This window comes from Prinia subflava, chromosome 3, assembly GCF_021018805.1.
Source record: "Prinia subflava isolate CZ2003 ecotype Zambia chromosome 3, Cam_Psub_1.2, whole genome shotgun sequence".
Classification (NCBI taxonomy): Eukaryota; Metazoa; Chordata; class Aves; order Passeriformes; family Cisticolidae; genus Prinia; species Prinia subflava.
This window is the reverse complement of record NC_086249.1, coordinates 102,877,791-102,892,505: the sequence shown is the minus strand read 5'-3', so window position 1 is coordinate 102,892,505 and position 14,715 is coordinate 102,877,791. Positions and strand designations below refer to the sequence as shown.

The window sequence follows — 14,715 nt, the reverse complement described above, 5'->3', positions numbered from 1 at the left end:
TTTCTGCTCTGAGGTAACAGAGGTGCCAGGCCAGGAGCAAGGAGAAAAGAGTCATCTGCAGGAGAGAAGATGGCTCTGCAGCAGCACAGAATTCCAGCTGGCATTTCTAGGTCAGATAATCCTCTCTGGAACTTGCTTTTCAGGAACACGACCATCTCCCTTTTGACAGCAGACAACTGCATGGTGTCCATCGATCCCACGATGCCTGTGAACACAGAGAGGTGAGCCCTGCTGCCTCCTGCTCCCCCAAACAGGCTCAGGGCCAAGGGCAAGGGAGGGATTGCCATCCATAATCCATTCCACCATCCATCCATCAGCCATCCATCCCTCCATCCATCATCCATCCATCCATCCATCCATCCATCCATCCATCCATCCATCCATCCATCCATCCATCCATCCATCTGTCCATCCATCATCCATCCATCCATCCATCCATCCATCCACCCATCCATCCATCCCAAATCCATCCCAAATCCATCCCAAATCCATCCCAAATCCATCCCAAATCCATCCCAAATCCATCCCAAATCCATCCCAAATCCATCCAGAAGCCTTTGGTGTGCAGTGGGAGGTGAGCAGCTCCCCAGAGGGAGGGGATGGCAGTAAGAAATGCGTGCTGGCCTGTGACACGAGTGCTGGTTTGGAAGAGTTTTACTTGTTGAAGCAGGAGTAATTGTCTGAGGAAAAAAATAAATACTGCTTTTAGGTGTTTAGTGTGGAACATCTGTTCCCATCCCTCCCTGTTTGCTGCCTAAGCTCTATTGTTCCCCCACTCCTGATTGCTCTGCTAGAGCACAACCAGCAGCTTACTTGAAAAGCAAACTCAAAGCTTGTGATGAGTTTAGGTCTCTTCATCACTGGCTTTGGCCCACATTTCACTATGACTGATCACTGCCATTGCTCTTACTGATACAGTGTGGTGGAGCCCCAACAGCTGGGAGGGAGCTCCGGGACAGAACAATGTGTGAACACAGAGCAAAAAGAGGTTGTGGCTGCCCTGGATCCCTGGAAGTGTTCAGGGCCAGGTTGGATGGGACTCTGAGAAACCTGGGATGGTGGAAGCTCTCCCTACCCATGGCAAGGGATCTGAAGTGGTTGATTTTTAAGGTCCTTTCCAACCCAAACCATTCTATGGCTCTGGGATTCTGTTTCCAGTCAGTCACAGGGTTGTGTGTTCAGAACAAAGTGCCCATTGCTTATTCAAACTCACAGGTTTTAGGAGAGCTTAGAATACATTCAGATATTTCTTCCTATTTCTCAGGGAGTACAGATGTGAAATACAAACTGCATTTTGGAGCGTTGCTTACACCAACCCTCTCTGACTCTTCCAGGTCTCCATACAAAGTGATCCCAGTTGTGACTGAGCAGCTCTCAGGTAAAATGACCCTTTTGAACTGAATCTAATAAAGCTGAGTTCACTAAAGCTGAATTTGCAAACATCTGCATGTGGAAATGATGTGGCTGTGATGCAAAACCACGAAGACGTCGGTGTCATGGTTGTGGCTGCAGCAGAATAAGAAGTGTTTGATCACGGTGTTCTGTAGGAAATCTTTAAAAATGTGCATGAATTTCAATGGATTTGAGGGTCAGGTGAATGGCTGAGTCCAGGGGAGTGTCCCAGTGCCTGCTCAGCACTCCTGATGCCCTGGGGAAAGCCTTGCATGGAGCAAGTGGGGGTTTTTCTACCCCTGTGGCAAGACAAATGAAAGGCTGCCCTGCAGTGTTTTGTTAAACCTGCCCATTCTTCAGCACAGCTCTGCTGGAAAGCTGAGCACAACATTTAAACCTCGTGTTATTTCCAAATGGCTGAGGAGAGAACATAACTTCTGTTGTGGGCATGGTAGCTCTAAGTGTGATAAATATTTAAACTCACCTGACAGGATTAAAGAGGGCCTGGGTGACAGAACACATCTGGAGCACATTCCCTGGCCACAGGCAGGGCTGAGGTGCCACTCCTCTCCTCCCACTTCCCTTTGCCTGTTCAGTCTCCTGCTCCTGCTCAGGCTGGTGGATCTCAGACACTGGAGCAGAACTTTGCCTTGGGGCAATTCCTGTGAGCAGCTGGCTCGGGGTTCCTCTCCAGCCTCTCCTGCCACTCACAGCAGGGCAGCCACAGGGAGAGGCTGGCAGCAGAGGAGACATCAGTGGGGACACTCCTTGGGGCAGTCAAAGGGGAAGACAGGAGAGACAAAGGGCAAGAGGTTGTGATTGTCCTGCAAACAGAGTGCACAGGCAGGACAGGAGTGAGACAGAAAGCCTGGGGCTGGGAAAAGTGGTGTGCAGGAATGGGTGATATGAATATATCTTTGTTGGGATAGGAGAGATGATGTTTTGGTGGTCCCACCTCATCTTCTGGCCTAGGGTCCCGAGTTGTGGATGAAAACAGAGTGTCTGACAGCACTGCCTTCCTCTAGAAGGGGAGGCACAGGGAACTGAGGCTGCTCTCTGAGGCATCTGCGTTGGCAGAAACATCTGGAAAGGAGGATGTGGGGAAGACAGAGAGGCAACAGCAGGGAGACTGTGCATGCAGGGAGCAAAGGTGAACAGAGAGCAAAGAGAACACAGAGGGTAGGGAACAGGGATGAACCTCCCCACAGCAAGATCTGTAACAAGCCATAAACAGGTCCCATGTCAGTGATTGCCAGAAGGAGGTGGTCACAGCCAAGGCACACATGACTGTGAAGGGGAAGAAGCTGTCTGCCAAACTATTTCCTTGTTGTGACAAACCCTGCTGCAGCAGCATCACTCCTGCTCTGGGAATACACTCTTTGCACTGTCACATGAGGAAAGGTGGGGTGGAGCACGAGGCTCTGTGTCTCAGCTGTGTGAGTAACCAGCCTCCAACTGCCCCATGACAGAGAAATGGGGCCAGCATGACTCCTCCAGGGAATGCCACTGAGTTATACCAGCTGGGAAGCTGATAGAAAAGGGGCTTTCTAGAAAATACACTCCTTTTTGAATGTTTTTTTTTATTATTCCCCTAACATGGAGCTAACAGTATATTTTTATAGGACCACGGATGACTTTTCACACTCTCCCAAGGCCCTCATTTTTCATCCCCAGCTGACAGCACATGGCTCTGCTTTGTGCAGAGCACAGCTCACTGTGTCAGCAACATCTCTCTTCACTCCCTGCATTTCATAAAACCAGGATTTCCAAAGATCTGAGCTGAAAAGGGCAAGAAAAATTCTGGCCATAGATTGTCAAAACATAAGACAGAGTCTGCTATGGAAAGAGGAAGAAAGTTGAGCTGAGTGTGATGGAACTAATGTTCCTTGGTATCTTTTTCTCTTTCACATGGCTTGTCATTAATCTTAAGCATTCCTGACATTTTGCTGACAGTAGGAAGAATAAACAGAGTGGTAAAATGTTCCTCTTCATTAAAAGAAAAAAAAAGAACAGCTCTGTTCTATTCTTCACTTCTCAGACAACTCTGCCTGCATGACTCTGCTTCCCAAAGCAACTCATCCAAACATGTGCCAAAAAGGGGGTCACCCCAATTTTCACAGTGTGGGAGGTACTGCACCTCTCTTCAGCAGCCTCCCAGGCAGCTGCAGAAGAATGACACAGGGAACAGAGGCTGTAAAAGGGGGGACTGGGAAATACAATCCTTGGGGAGGAAAAATACAAGCAGTGGCATCTATCCAGCAGAGGAGATATCCACTGGAGTCCTGCTAAGAAACAGTTCTTCATTTCCTGGTCATAGTCACAGGAGAGGGTGGGAAATAAAGGAATTATTATTCCAGAGAGTGTTGGATGCAGCAGCAATCGATGTGTTGGGGTCAGCTGTCTGCAAGTGTTAGGATTAGGGTGAGGGTCAGGGTGAGGGTCAGGGTCAGGGTTAGGGGAGGCCTGAGCTGGCTGGCTCTGAGCCTGTGAAGCTGCTGGATCACACCCTGTCCCTCCTCCTATGGCCCTGGACCAGAAGACACGTGGCTATCCAAGCAAAGCATCAAAACCCCTGTGGCAAACCCTTTTCTCTGTGGTTTTTAAATTTGCAGTCCCACAGAGTGAGCATCCTCTCCCTCCCAGCAGCAGAAGAGCTCTGGTCCGTGTCCTCCTGGTGAAACTGGCTCAAAACTCACAAATTGATGGCTCTGTTGTTGCTCTAATTAGTAGTGCTCAGGCACTTATAGACTTGATGGAGGTGACAATTAGCTGAACAAAGCCTATTAGCAGCACCCTCTTGAGGGATAAAATTGAAGCCTGTTGCCTTTCTGGTAGTGCAGAGACAGGAGCTGTTGTGGAGGTCAAGTGAGCCTGACCCAGCATGGTCCTGAAAGGACAGGAAAACACTCACAGGGACTTCCCCACTGCTCCAAAGTCAGGGCAGCAAAGCCCAGCAGTGCCTGCACCAGAGATCTGCAGGGATGCTTTTCCCCCTGGATGATTCAGTGCCCGAGATCTTGTGTGGTTTGGTGTTGGTAGAACGACAGAAGTGTCTAAATCTTCTTTTTCTGGCATCTCTCTCCTCTCAGAGTCTTGCTCATGCAGCTCAGGCGAGACTGAGGAGGCAGAGACTGGGAGAGAAGAATCCTCCTCCCACCTGCTGCTGCTCAGGTGCCTCCCACACGGTGCATGCATGGGGATGTGCCCAGACACCTCGGGATGCTCACCTGCTGGGGAACTTGCATGCAACAGCCCAAATTAACCTGAGCTCTGAAATACATGAATCTGAGGCTCAGTATGGTAGATTCATGGGCGTGGGTTTGGGCTTGAAATTCGCCCCTTCCCGAGGCTTTTGTCCACCTGGCTGCTTGTGGGTTTTTTTTTTTAATTACTCTGACTGCCTGCATACAAGCAAACCGCAGAAATGCAGACAGAAGGCTGAGCCAGAGGCAGAAGCATTGGTGAGAAACAGGGCAGGAATTCACCAGCCTGATGCTGGCATGGAAAGGGAGATGCCCAAAGCAGAAAAGCCAGGGGGAAGCCAAGCCAGCCCCCCAACCCCACGGGCTCCCTGCCCACAGCCTGTTGGGGCTGTCAGGGTGGCAAAGGGAGCCAGGGAGAGTGGGAGGACGGAGGTGGCTCCCTGGCTGTGATCCCAGAGGGTCAGAAGGTGGAGGAAGAGGCACTGCTGAGCAGGGTGGTACAAGGCAGAGGGTGCCTGCCAGTGGGTAATAAACCCATCTGTGCCAGTGCAGGGTCGCCTGAGCTGCTCAGCGTGCCCCTGGTGCCAGCCTGGCAGGGAAGGTGTGCTCTCCCTGCCAGCCTCCCACCCGGCCACAGTGGGAAAAGAGCTGCTGCCATATTCCCCCGCACCTGCTTCCTTCCAGAACCTGCTGGAGACGAGGCAGAAGGGCTCCTTCCTCCACGGTGCCCTGGCCAAGCTCCCTGCTGGGCTTGGCAGAGGCCAGAGGGCAAAGAGCAGCAGCGCCTGTGCCCGCAGCGAACAGGGCAGTGAGCCATGGGGAGCCTGGGGAAGCCTGAGCTGGCCTGTTCCCTGCCCAGCATTAACCATTGCAGCATCTTCTGGAGCTGGGGGGTGTTTCTAATTGTCATTTGTCAGCTCTAAAACACCCAGAGTGTTGTGCAAAAACCTGACTTGCTGAACCACCTGCATTTGTAAACGCTGCACATTCGCGGTGGAAGGTAAGGAGAGAAAAAGGGGTTTTTGGGGGGTGCTGCAAAAGCAAAGTGCCCAGAGCTGCTGCCAGTGCTGCCTGCAGCAGGATTTCCTTTGCAGACAGGGAATCACAGCAAAACAAATGAAGCAATCCGAGGGAAAAAAGGTGTCTGCGTGCACCCGGGGCTTCAGCCCTGCCCAGAGGTATAAAAAAAAAGAAGGCAGAGGGTAATGAAGAGAGCAAAAGGACACTGAACCCTCCTATTCTACAAAGGAGGGGACAAGCAAGACTAAATTATGTCAGAGCAATGTCTCATTTTCTTCAGAAACAGGGGTTACCAGAGGTCTTCCCCTAGGAAAGAAACAGGGCAGAGAAATGGATCTTTGTCTCTTTAAGATGAGGCGAGCTGCCACTCTTAGTCATATATCTTTACTGCACCCTAGGGTTATAAAAACATACATCTTCATTTTGAAAGTCTTTTATTACATCCATAAACATCAGATTGCAGCTGACTGTTCCCTGGATGAGAATTTCCTAGTACTCCGAGTGAGTTTTGACAGGGGGAGGGAGTGAAAGTAAGATTGTTGGGTTTGGTTTTTTTTTTTTTACTGGAACAGTGTTTATAGGGAACTTGTCAGTCTCTGGCACGCTCCAGCCACTGTCAGAGGGCTGAGCAGCATTCAAGGCAGAGGACACGGCTTTCTCTGCTTTCTCTGCTTATTGTCACTGTCGGACTCAGTGCCACCCCAGGGGCTGCTCACGGTAAGTTTTCCTCCTCTCTTAAATAGGACGCAGCCTTTGCTTTGTTTCAGCGCTCGGGTTTGGTGAGAAAACTGGAAAATGGGTCTCAGTGAGAAGAACCAATCTCTCTGTTTTCTCTGCTAGCCACTCCGCTGGGAGTTGGGGGTGGAAAAAAAGGGAAAAAAAAGAAAAAAAGAGAGAATTAGATCTGAGACTTTCAGAGCACATAATGCTTGCTCCAGTTTTGAGACACAGGGGGTAACAGCCAAATTGTTTTGACCAGCGATGTGAATGCTCTTGACAAGTATTGCTGACGTCTCTAATACCCGAGGAATTGCAAATCCTTTCCACAGGTACAAGAGCTATTATTTAGAAATAAATGGTAAATGCTGGGCTGTATTTCTGTCTGATGTGCTCTGCCTGGGTGATTGCACTCGGGGGACATCGTGTTCCCTCGGGGAAGGACAAGAAGTATCTGCAGGAATGCCATCGGGGTGTTTGTGTGGGGGGTATAAATAGGTGTTCTGTAATCTGCAGTGTGTTTATGAGGGCACTCAATGTTTCCTTTCCTTGAGCATATCCCCAGTGCAGGAATCGCTGCAGCACTTTGGGGCAGTTTGCATTAGCTGGTGAGGGAAAGAGGGAACAATCCCAAAACAGCATCTCAGCGCTCAGTAAAGGTGATTCGTGCTTCCCCTTTCTGTGTGGACACGCTGAAAGATGGGAAAACATTGCCACCATCCTTACTCCTTCCCAAAGTGTGCTGTCCCTTGAAATCCAGGGTCCTGTTTTGAGGGGTGGTTTGCTTTTCCCTGTGCTGGTGATTGCAATCCTGTGATTTCCTTGGGAAGAGGCTGGGGCTTCATCCAGGCTGACTTTCCTGAGAGCCGGAGCTGAGGAGCCGCTGCCACGAGAGTTCCCAGTGTGGCCACTGCTGCAGGAACTCAGGGAACAATGGGATCCCTGTGGCAGCTCCATCCAAGCTGTGTTCTCAAGAGAAAAGGGGCTGGGAAACTTGTGCCCCACTGTGTCCATCCTGCTGTGTCAAACCAGGAAGGGCAGACCTCGTTCTGCAGGGACAGCGTTTCGTCATCTCATGTTTGCCTGGGGTTTGTGCAAGGCAGCACAGTCCTTAGGCGTTTGCACCAGAAAAACTGGTGCCCAGGGTAAAACTGAAGGGCAAGCTGGGTTTTATTTTGTGTTCAAAATAAACACAAAATGTGCTGTGAGCTGTGGTGCTGTTCATGGGTGCTCTGTCACAGCGTGCTGGTGGTGTAGGGACACTGACTGTGAGCAGGAACTTTCCAAAGCCACTTGTGATTCTGGGTGTCCCAAAATCTGTGAGAGGGGTCTCCTCTCCAGCAAGTGCTGCCTTTAAACAAGGCAGCTCTCAGAGACCCAGCCTCCCAAAAATAAAACTTCTGAGGAACCCTGACTGTAATCTGCAGGAAGAGGAAGGCAGGTAAGGCAAGGAGTCATTCCCAAACCCTGTCACTCTTCAAAGGACCAAAAGAATTTTTTGGCCTCACCAGAACTGGAAGCCTGGGGACACCACTTTGCAGAAGGGTTGAGGGTGTCTCCTTTCCTTTCTTTTTTTTCTATCATGACTCCCTTCTATTTTTTTTTTTTTCAGAGAAAGAAGAATTGTTCCAGAATTTATTGGGACAGATTGCTGAGCAGTTCTCGAGGTAAGAAACTGCAGAGCATTATTAATTTAGAATGCTATTTCTTTTATCAGCCCGAAGTGAAATTTTCACAGGAGGCAGAGAGGCATTAAAGAGATCTTTCAAATCCCACTCTGTCTGCCAAATTTAGGTCTGGGACACGTTATTTCTTGCTGACAGCAATACAGTAGCTTAAACCAAAAGCGATTTTAGTGATTATCTTTGATCTAAAAAGGAGATCAAGTAGTAAATGCTCCTTCCCTCTTAGGAAGCAAAAGAAATGCTTCTTTGAACAGTCAGATCATCAGATTTGTTTCATCTTCCCCTTTATCACCCAAAAATGTCTCTCCTCCGAGAGGATTTCTCAACATCTGTGTAGCTGCTTATTTAATCCCAGCTGGTTTCAATAAGGCAGATCAGTCCCACCACAGCCCAGCAAATCACCAGAGTAACCTGACAGGAGGGGAGGAGGTTTCAGAGTGTGCAGACACCAAGACGCTGCTCTTGGACCAGCATGAATTATCAATTTATTTATAATAATTTATAATAATTATAATTTATTTATAATGAATTATCAATTTAACAATTATCAGTTTAACTTTGCTTCCCTTGGGGGGGTACAGTAGCAAGTCACTGCTGAGAGAGGGGGAGATGAAGTGTTGCAGAGCCACAGTACACTCCCAGGGCCATTAAAAAAAAATCACTTGTTAATTTTTATGAAAATTAAACCCAGGTGTGTTTTCTGCCCCAATGTTAGCATTTCCATGGGAAATTTGCTTTTCCTTATGACAAACGTGGCTGGGCAGATCAAGCCATAGGGACACAAATCTGGACATTTCTAGCAGAAACTCTTAGCACCTAGGGCAGGTAGAGCTTTAAATGTATAACATTAATACATGAGGGTTTTCTTTCCAGGGTTTTTAAAATCAATGAGCTGAAAACGGAAGTAGCTAATCACTTGGCAATGCTGGAGAAAAAGGTTGAATGTGAGTGTCCCTTTATTCCTGTCACGGTGGGAACGGGTGCCTTGTGACCTCTGACCTGTCCTGCCCCTCACAGCCCCTCCACTTTCTATAATTCCTTGTAATTTGGCCAACTTTGAGCCCCAAAGGCCAGCCTGTGGTGAGGTGTGGGGATGGTGGGAGCCTGTGGTGGCAATGGCCACCAGGGTGGGCTGGTGCTGCCAGCATCCAGATCTCCTCCTGTCCTCCCTTCGAGGCCACCAAAGCTGAGCTTTGGGGCCTGGGACCAGGTCCTGCTGTTCCCATGCCCCTGTGGCAGAAGCTCTCCACCACCCACCTCCCTTTCTCCACCCCCAGCCCCTGGCCAGCCCTCCCATGTCCCCCGTGTCCCCCAGGTGTTTGTCACCCCCTGCACCCAGCAGTTAACCCCCCCATCCCTCTGCACTCCCTGATCCTCTAACACTGGGGAATCTCATCCCACCCTCACTGGGGAGTTTGGTCTGTAATTCCAGGGGTAACACCCTCCTCCTGCTGTCAGTGCAATCCCTCCAGAATCACAGAATCACACAAAATCACACAATCACAGAATCACAAAATCACACAATCACAGAATCACAGGATCACTGGGTTGGAAGAGACCTTCATGTTCATAGAGTCCAACCCAGCCCTAACACCTCAACTAAACCACGGCACTGAGTGTCACATCCAGTCTTTAAACACATTCAGGGATGGGGACTCCATCACCTCCCCGGGCAGGCCATTCCAGTACTTTATTATTCTTTCCATGAAAATCTTTCTCCTAATATCAAACCTAATATTCCTGATTTCTTTAATGCTGTGTCCTCTTGTTCTGTCAGCTGCTGCCTGGAGAAAAGAAAAACCCCACCTGACCACAGCCACCTTTCAGGAGGTTGTAGAGAGGGATAGGGTCACCCCTGAGTCTCCCTTTCTCCAGGCTAAACAACCCCAGCTCCGTCAGCCCTTCCTTGCACAGTAACACGATCACGTTGTTACAGTGCAACAGCCAAATTAAATTCACCCAATCAGTGGGTTCCTTTTCTGGTTTTGGGGTTGTTTTGTTTCCCCTTGTGCAGCTTCTGAGTTGTTTCAGTACATTACACAGAACACAGGTCCCAGAGGGGCAGGGAGGGGGTATGAACAAGGTGCTGTGACTCCAAGGGCCACATCCTTGAGGGTGCTCAGCTCTGGTCAGGAGCAGGGAAAGCCTTTCCCAGCACTGCAGCTGCAGAAAGAACTTTCCCACTAGGGCTGGCTGGGAAAACAAAATAAGTTGTTTTCCTGCAACTTCCCCTGGCCAGAAGCTACCTTGACCCTGCAGCTGCCTGGGGAGACTGATCCCTGTGTCAGCAGGGAGAGGAAGAAATGTCTTTATTTGAAGAGCAGCTGCAGGGAAAGCTCTCCCTGTGGCCACCCCAGCCTCAGGCTGCTGGTGCTGAGGGATGTGCATGGAGGGGGCAACCTGCAGCCTGCCTACCCCCAGAAAGGAACCCAGGTGTGAATTCCTTCCTGTCTGTTTGGCTGCTGCTTCTCCCAAGGCCCTGCTGGTTTATTTTTTGACCAAAAAAAAAAAAAAAAAAAAAAGAAAAAAAAAAAAAGAGAAAATGAAAATAAGCTCAGTCACTTCGCATTTTCAGTGAAACTTCTGACCAGCTCCACTCCTCAGGGCTAAATGCCATGGACTGGAGCAAATGAGGTAAGCTGTGGGTCTTTGTATCCCCTTGGCAGCACAAGCAAGCAACTCTCCAGCCAGCTAGGGGCTGCTTTTGGCTGCTGTTGCCTCTGGTGAACCCCTGGCACTCACTCTGGCACAGGAGGGAGGCATTCATGCCACTCCTGGCAGGAAAAAACCTGAGCCCCTGCCCACCCCAGCACTTTATTGCTGGTTTAGGGAAGGCAGCCTGCCCAGAGCTGCTGTGCCATGCAGGTGCACTGCATTCCCTGCTCCCCAAAGGAGGATTCTCTCCCTGAGAGGGTCCCACTGCTGATGGAACCAGCAGGAGCAATCTGTGGGAAGGGGCTCCCTGGGCTGCCTCTCTGCATCTGCAGCCATCTGCTGGAAATCAGACTTCCAGAGTTTGCAACAAACCCAATCTGCAGCATTCTGAAATAATTCTCTGAAATGATGTTTAAGGAGCAAAACCGTGGGAGAGGGAGTGTCCAACCTCCCTGCCTGAGCTGGGCTCCCAGAGGCTGCTCCAATAGCCAAGTTTCACTGCTGGATTCAGCCCAAGGATTTCTTTAGACAGCACAGGCTCTTTTCAGAAGGTATTTCTTGCTGCAGAATAATGTAATGGGCCCTTAATCAGTGCACATGACATGGCCATTTATCATTTGCAAGCCAAATGTGGAAAGAATTGTGCTTTTATTTTGCCTTTTCTCCTGCCTCCTTCAGAGATCCCTTTTCCTCCACATTCACATGTGCTCTCCAGGATTTCTTCCCCAGAGGAGAAGTGTGTGTGGGGATAAGTGCTCGTGACAGCTCTACATCTGCACCTCACATGAAATGTTCTCAGCTTCCCTCCCATTCCTGCCTCCAGACCACACCAGAGCTGCGTTTTCAGGGAGCCAAATCTTTTAGCTGATTTTTAAATCCCAGCTAAAGCTTGTCACTTCCCCTTGGAAAACGAGTCCATGCAGAGCAAGCACTGGGAATGCTTTGTCCCGTGGCTTGACTTACTCTGCTCAGCAGCCCACACAAGAAAAAGAAAGCTGGCAAAAAGCCCTTTGCAATTTGTAAGCACTTCACATCTACCTTAAGAAAATAATTGTGTGAATTCTCTGCTCCCCTGGAGAGATTTGGGATGAAAAGATGCAACACAAAACAGAGCTCAGGGTTGCCATTTTGCACCAGAACTCCTCCCTGCAGTTGCCTGCCTCACTTTTCTGTCGCTCCGACAACTCTGCTTGGCTCCCACTGCTTCAAACAGGCTCTGGCCAGCAATTAGACATCTTGGCAAATGGGCTGCCCAGGGATTTCCCCCAGCTGAACAGCAGCACAGGGGCCTGCAGGTCCTGATCATCAACTGTTGAACAAAGCACCCAAGAAAGTGCAGAGTGGTATCCAGAACAAAGATATGTGAGGACAGCAGCTTGCCTGCATCACCACATTGTGAACACCCAAAGAAATTGCCTGTAACAATGACAGACAAAAAAAATATAAATGTCTAAATGGGATTTTTAAGAGGAGGGCATCTCTGTAAACAAACCTAAACCAACCCCCTTTCCCTTTCCTCTCCTAATGTGTGGCGTTCTGGGCTTGGTTCGTACACATCCCTTTCCCTTTTCCCACTTCCAGCTGTGATCTTTGTTGTTACTTTCATAAAGGCAAACAAAACTGAGGTCCCTGCTTATCTCCAGAGCTGTGCCCTTCAAGGCAGGGTTTTATCACTTACATGCTGCTCTTCCAGATAAGTGTGATCCAGACTGATTTTCTAACAAGTTGCTGAACGCTGATTTTCCCGATTGCACGTTCCCTTGAGCTCCCCGAGCCACGGCTCATCCACGCAAACAACGAGCTCAGTAAACAAATGAGCTGTGAAATCATTGCCTGTGATTGAGCGATGTGGAGGTAATAAATGGTGCTGTGTCCTTGATCACGCTGGCAGTCCAACGAGGGGGAAAGAAAAGGGAGAATTATTCTCACACTCTCGCTGCGTGTGGCTCTCGGGGCTACGGGGAATAAAGTGCCCTGCTGCATAAAAAGGCAATCAAACTTTTTGCCTCGTGGCTCTCACAATTACAGGCAGAAGGGAAATATAGGATTTTCTGTGCTGCATGTAGAAATAACTTTTGATTACGGAATTGATCGGCAGAAAGGAGTGACAGGATTTCAATAGTTTAAAAAAAAAAATAGATCTATCATTAGACCCGAATTTTCAACATTTTTCCCTCCCTCCTGCATTCTCACTTTGTTCTTTCTGTATCCAGCAATGCCTCTCGGAGCTCCTTAATGCTCTGCAGGAACTCCTGAAGTCAATCCTTTTATCCTAATGGGAATTCTAATCCTACCGTGCATAGCCGCGCTCACCATCCCATCACGGGAGTGGGGTCTTTCCCTGCCCAGGATTTCCTCTCATTCCTGCTCTACAGCCCAGAAGTGAAGGCACCACAGGGGCTGCCTGCTGCTGGAAGAGCAGAGATGCTGTAGCCATCCAGGGGTTGTTATCTCTGCACTGGCAGCAGAGAATTCCCGTGGGTTTCCAGTTGGCAGCACCTGCTCGTGGCAGAGCCGAGGCAGCCTGTGAGAGCTGGATAACCCCACTGGCAGGGCTCTCTGAAATTCTGCACTGCTGTGAAAGGAGATCCTGCGACTTTTCGCCATGGTAACAGCCCTGTTGTTTCCCTTTGTTGACAGTGGAAGGCCTGAAAGTGGTGGAGATCGAGAAATGCAAGCGCGACATTAAAAAGATGAGGGAGGAAATGGCAGCAAGGAGCAGCAGGTGAGTTCTGCTCGGGACCTAACCACAGCTGTAAGAGACTGGTTTCAAACCCTAATGCAACATTTCCACAGAATTATCTCCTGGGCTTGGAAGTAAAAGAGCAAGGAAACCAATAACCATCAAGGCTTTGATTTACCATTTGCAGATTTATAGCCATTCACCAGTTAAATTAGCTTGGGCCATGGGAATAGAGAAAAAGGTCTTGGGAGTTATTTGTCACCACACAGAATGGGAATTCTTCATGCAGATTTACTGGGAGAGAGACAGAGAATGAGAAAAGAACTTCTGCACAGTGCAGCCTTTGGTTGGGAACCGGTTAGCACTCGAATCAGCTCCAATATATTCTGGGAAATTACCAAATAAATATGTAGCAGCTCCTCTAATTATGATCTCATGCTATTATAAATCATCTGTTTCAAATGCAACGAGAAATTGGGAATTTACTTTCTAATGCAAGGGCTCATTGTGCTGGTGGAGCTCAGTTTTGCTGTAATTAAAACACCAGCAGAAAAAATTGCATTTTGTACAGTGCGTGGTCTCAGCTGGAAAATGCCCCCTGTGTCACTGAAGTGCCCCGCTAGGACAAACAAATCATCCCTGTGAGATTGGGAATGCTTTTGGGAATGCTTCTGGGAAGGTTGCTGGAGAGGAATAGACCATGCTGCTCAAAATGAGGGTGAAGGGGATTTTTCTCAGCAAATGTAACTGTCCTGCCTTGACAGTCTCAGGGTCAAATTGTCTGACCTTTAATCAAAACTGTTTCCCACTGAGGGCAGTGGGAGATGTGCTAAAAGATTCAGGCTTTATAATCACTCTCTTTTATAAATGTTGCCATCCAGCTATGTCAGGAGGCACAATGATAATTCCTTCCCATGAAGTCCAAGGCCAAATTCAGCTGTCAAATTAGCATAAATGCAGAGTAACATTATTAACCTCAGATGTGTGCCTCAGATTTATCCCAGCAGGGTGGAATGCAGTCTGCCCTGTGACTTGCATCATTTCTTGTTAGGGTGTGTGGAGAAATCTCATTAGAAAAATCCAAGCCCAGGCTGGCAGCAAATGCAGGAGCATGTGTGCTGGTTTGTGCTGGGTGTGATGTGAGGAACGTGTGTGCCCATGTGTCTTTCCTTCAGCTGTGGCAGGGAGTTGGCAGAGCAGAACAGTGATGCACAGGTGGACGGGGAATTAGGTCCAGAAAAAGTTTGTGGCAAGTTTGTGTTCCCTCAGCTGCCACCACACCACCTCAGAAAGTACAAGACTGTCCCAGCAGCCATGACTAAAATTCCCATCCCAGATCCTGCCACCTTCCAATCTGTAT

At 49.0% G+C, this 14,715-nt stretch overlaps 1 protein-coding gene across 2 annotated transcripts in view; it reads left to right on the top strand.

Annotated features, from left to right (window-relative positions):
• The window catches only part of PDE9A (phosphodiesterase 9A), a 53,578-nt gene that overhangs the window by 16,914 nt on the left and 21,949 nt on the right, over positions 1 to 14,715 (top strand). The window contains exons 3-7 of one of the 2 annotated variants that reach the window (XM_063393122.1): positions 144 to 221; positions 1,335 to 1,378; positions 7,945 to 7,999; positions 8,891 to 8,961; positions 13,313 to 13,397. In XM_063393122.1, the coding sequence (XP_063249192.1) occupies positions 144 to 221; positions 1,335 to 1,378; positions 7,945 to 7,999; positions 8,891 to 8,961; positions 13,313 to 13,397 (333 nt within the window). Of the gene's footprint in view, positions 1 to 143; positions 222 to 1,334; positions 1,379 to 6,020; positions 6,333 to 7,944; positions 8,000 to 8,890; positions 8,962 to 13,312; positions 13,398 to 14,715 lie in introns of those variants that run through there. The other variant, XM_063393123.1, reaches the window with a different exon arrangement.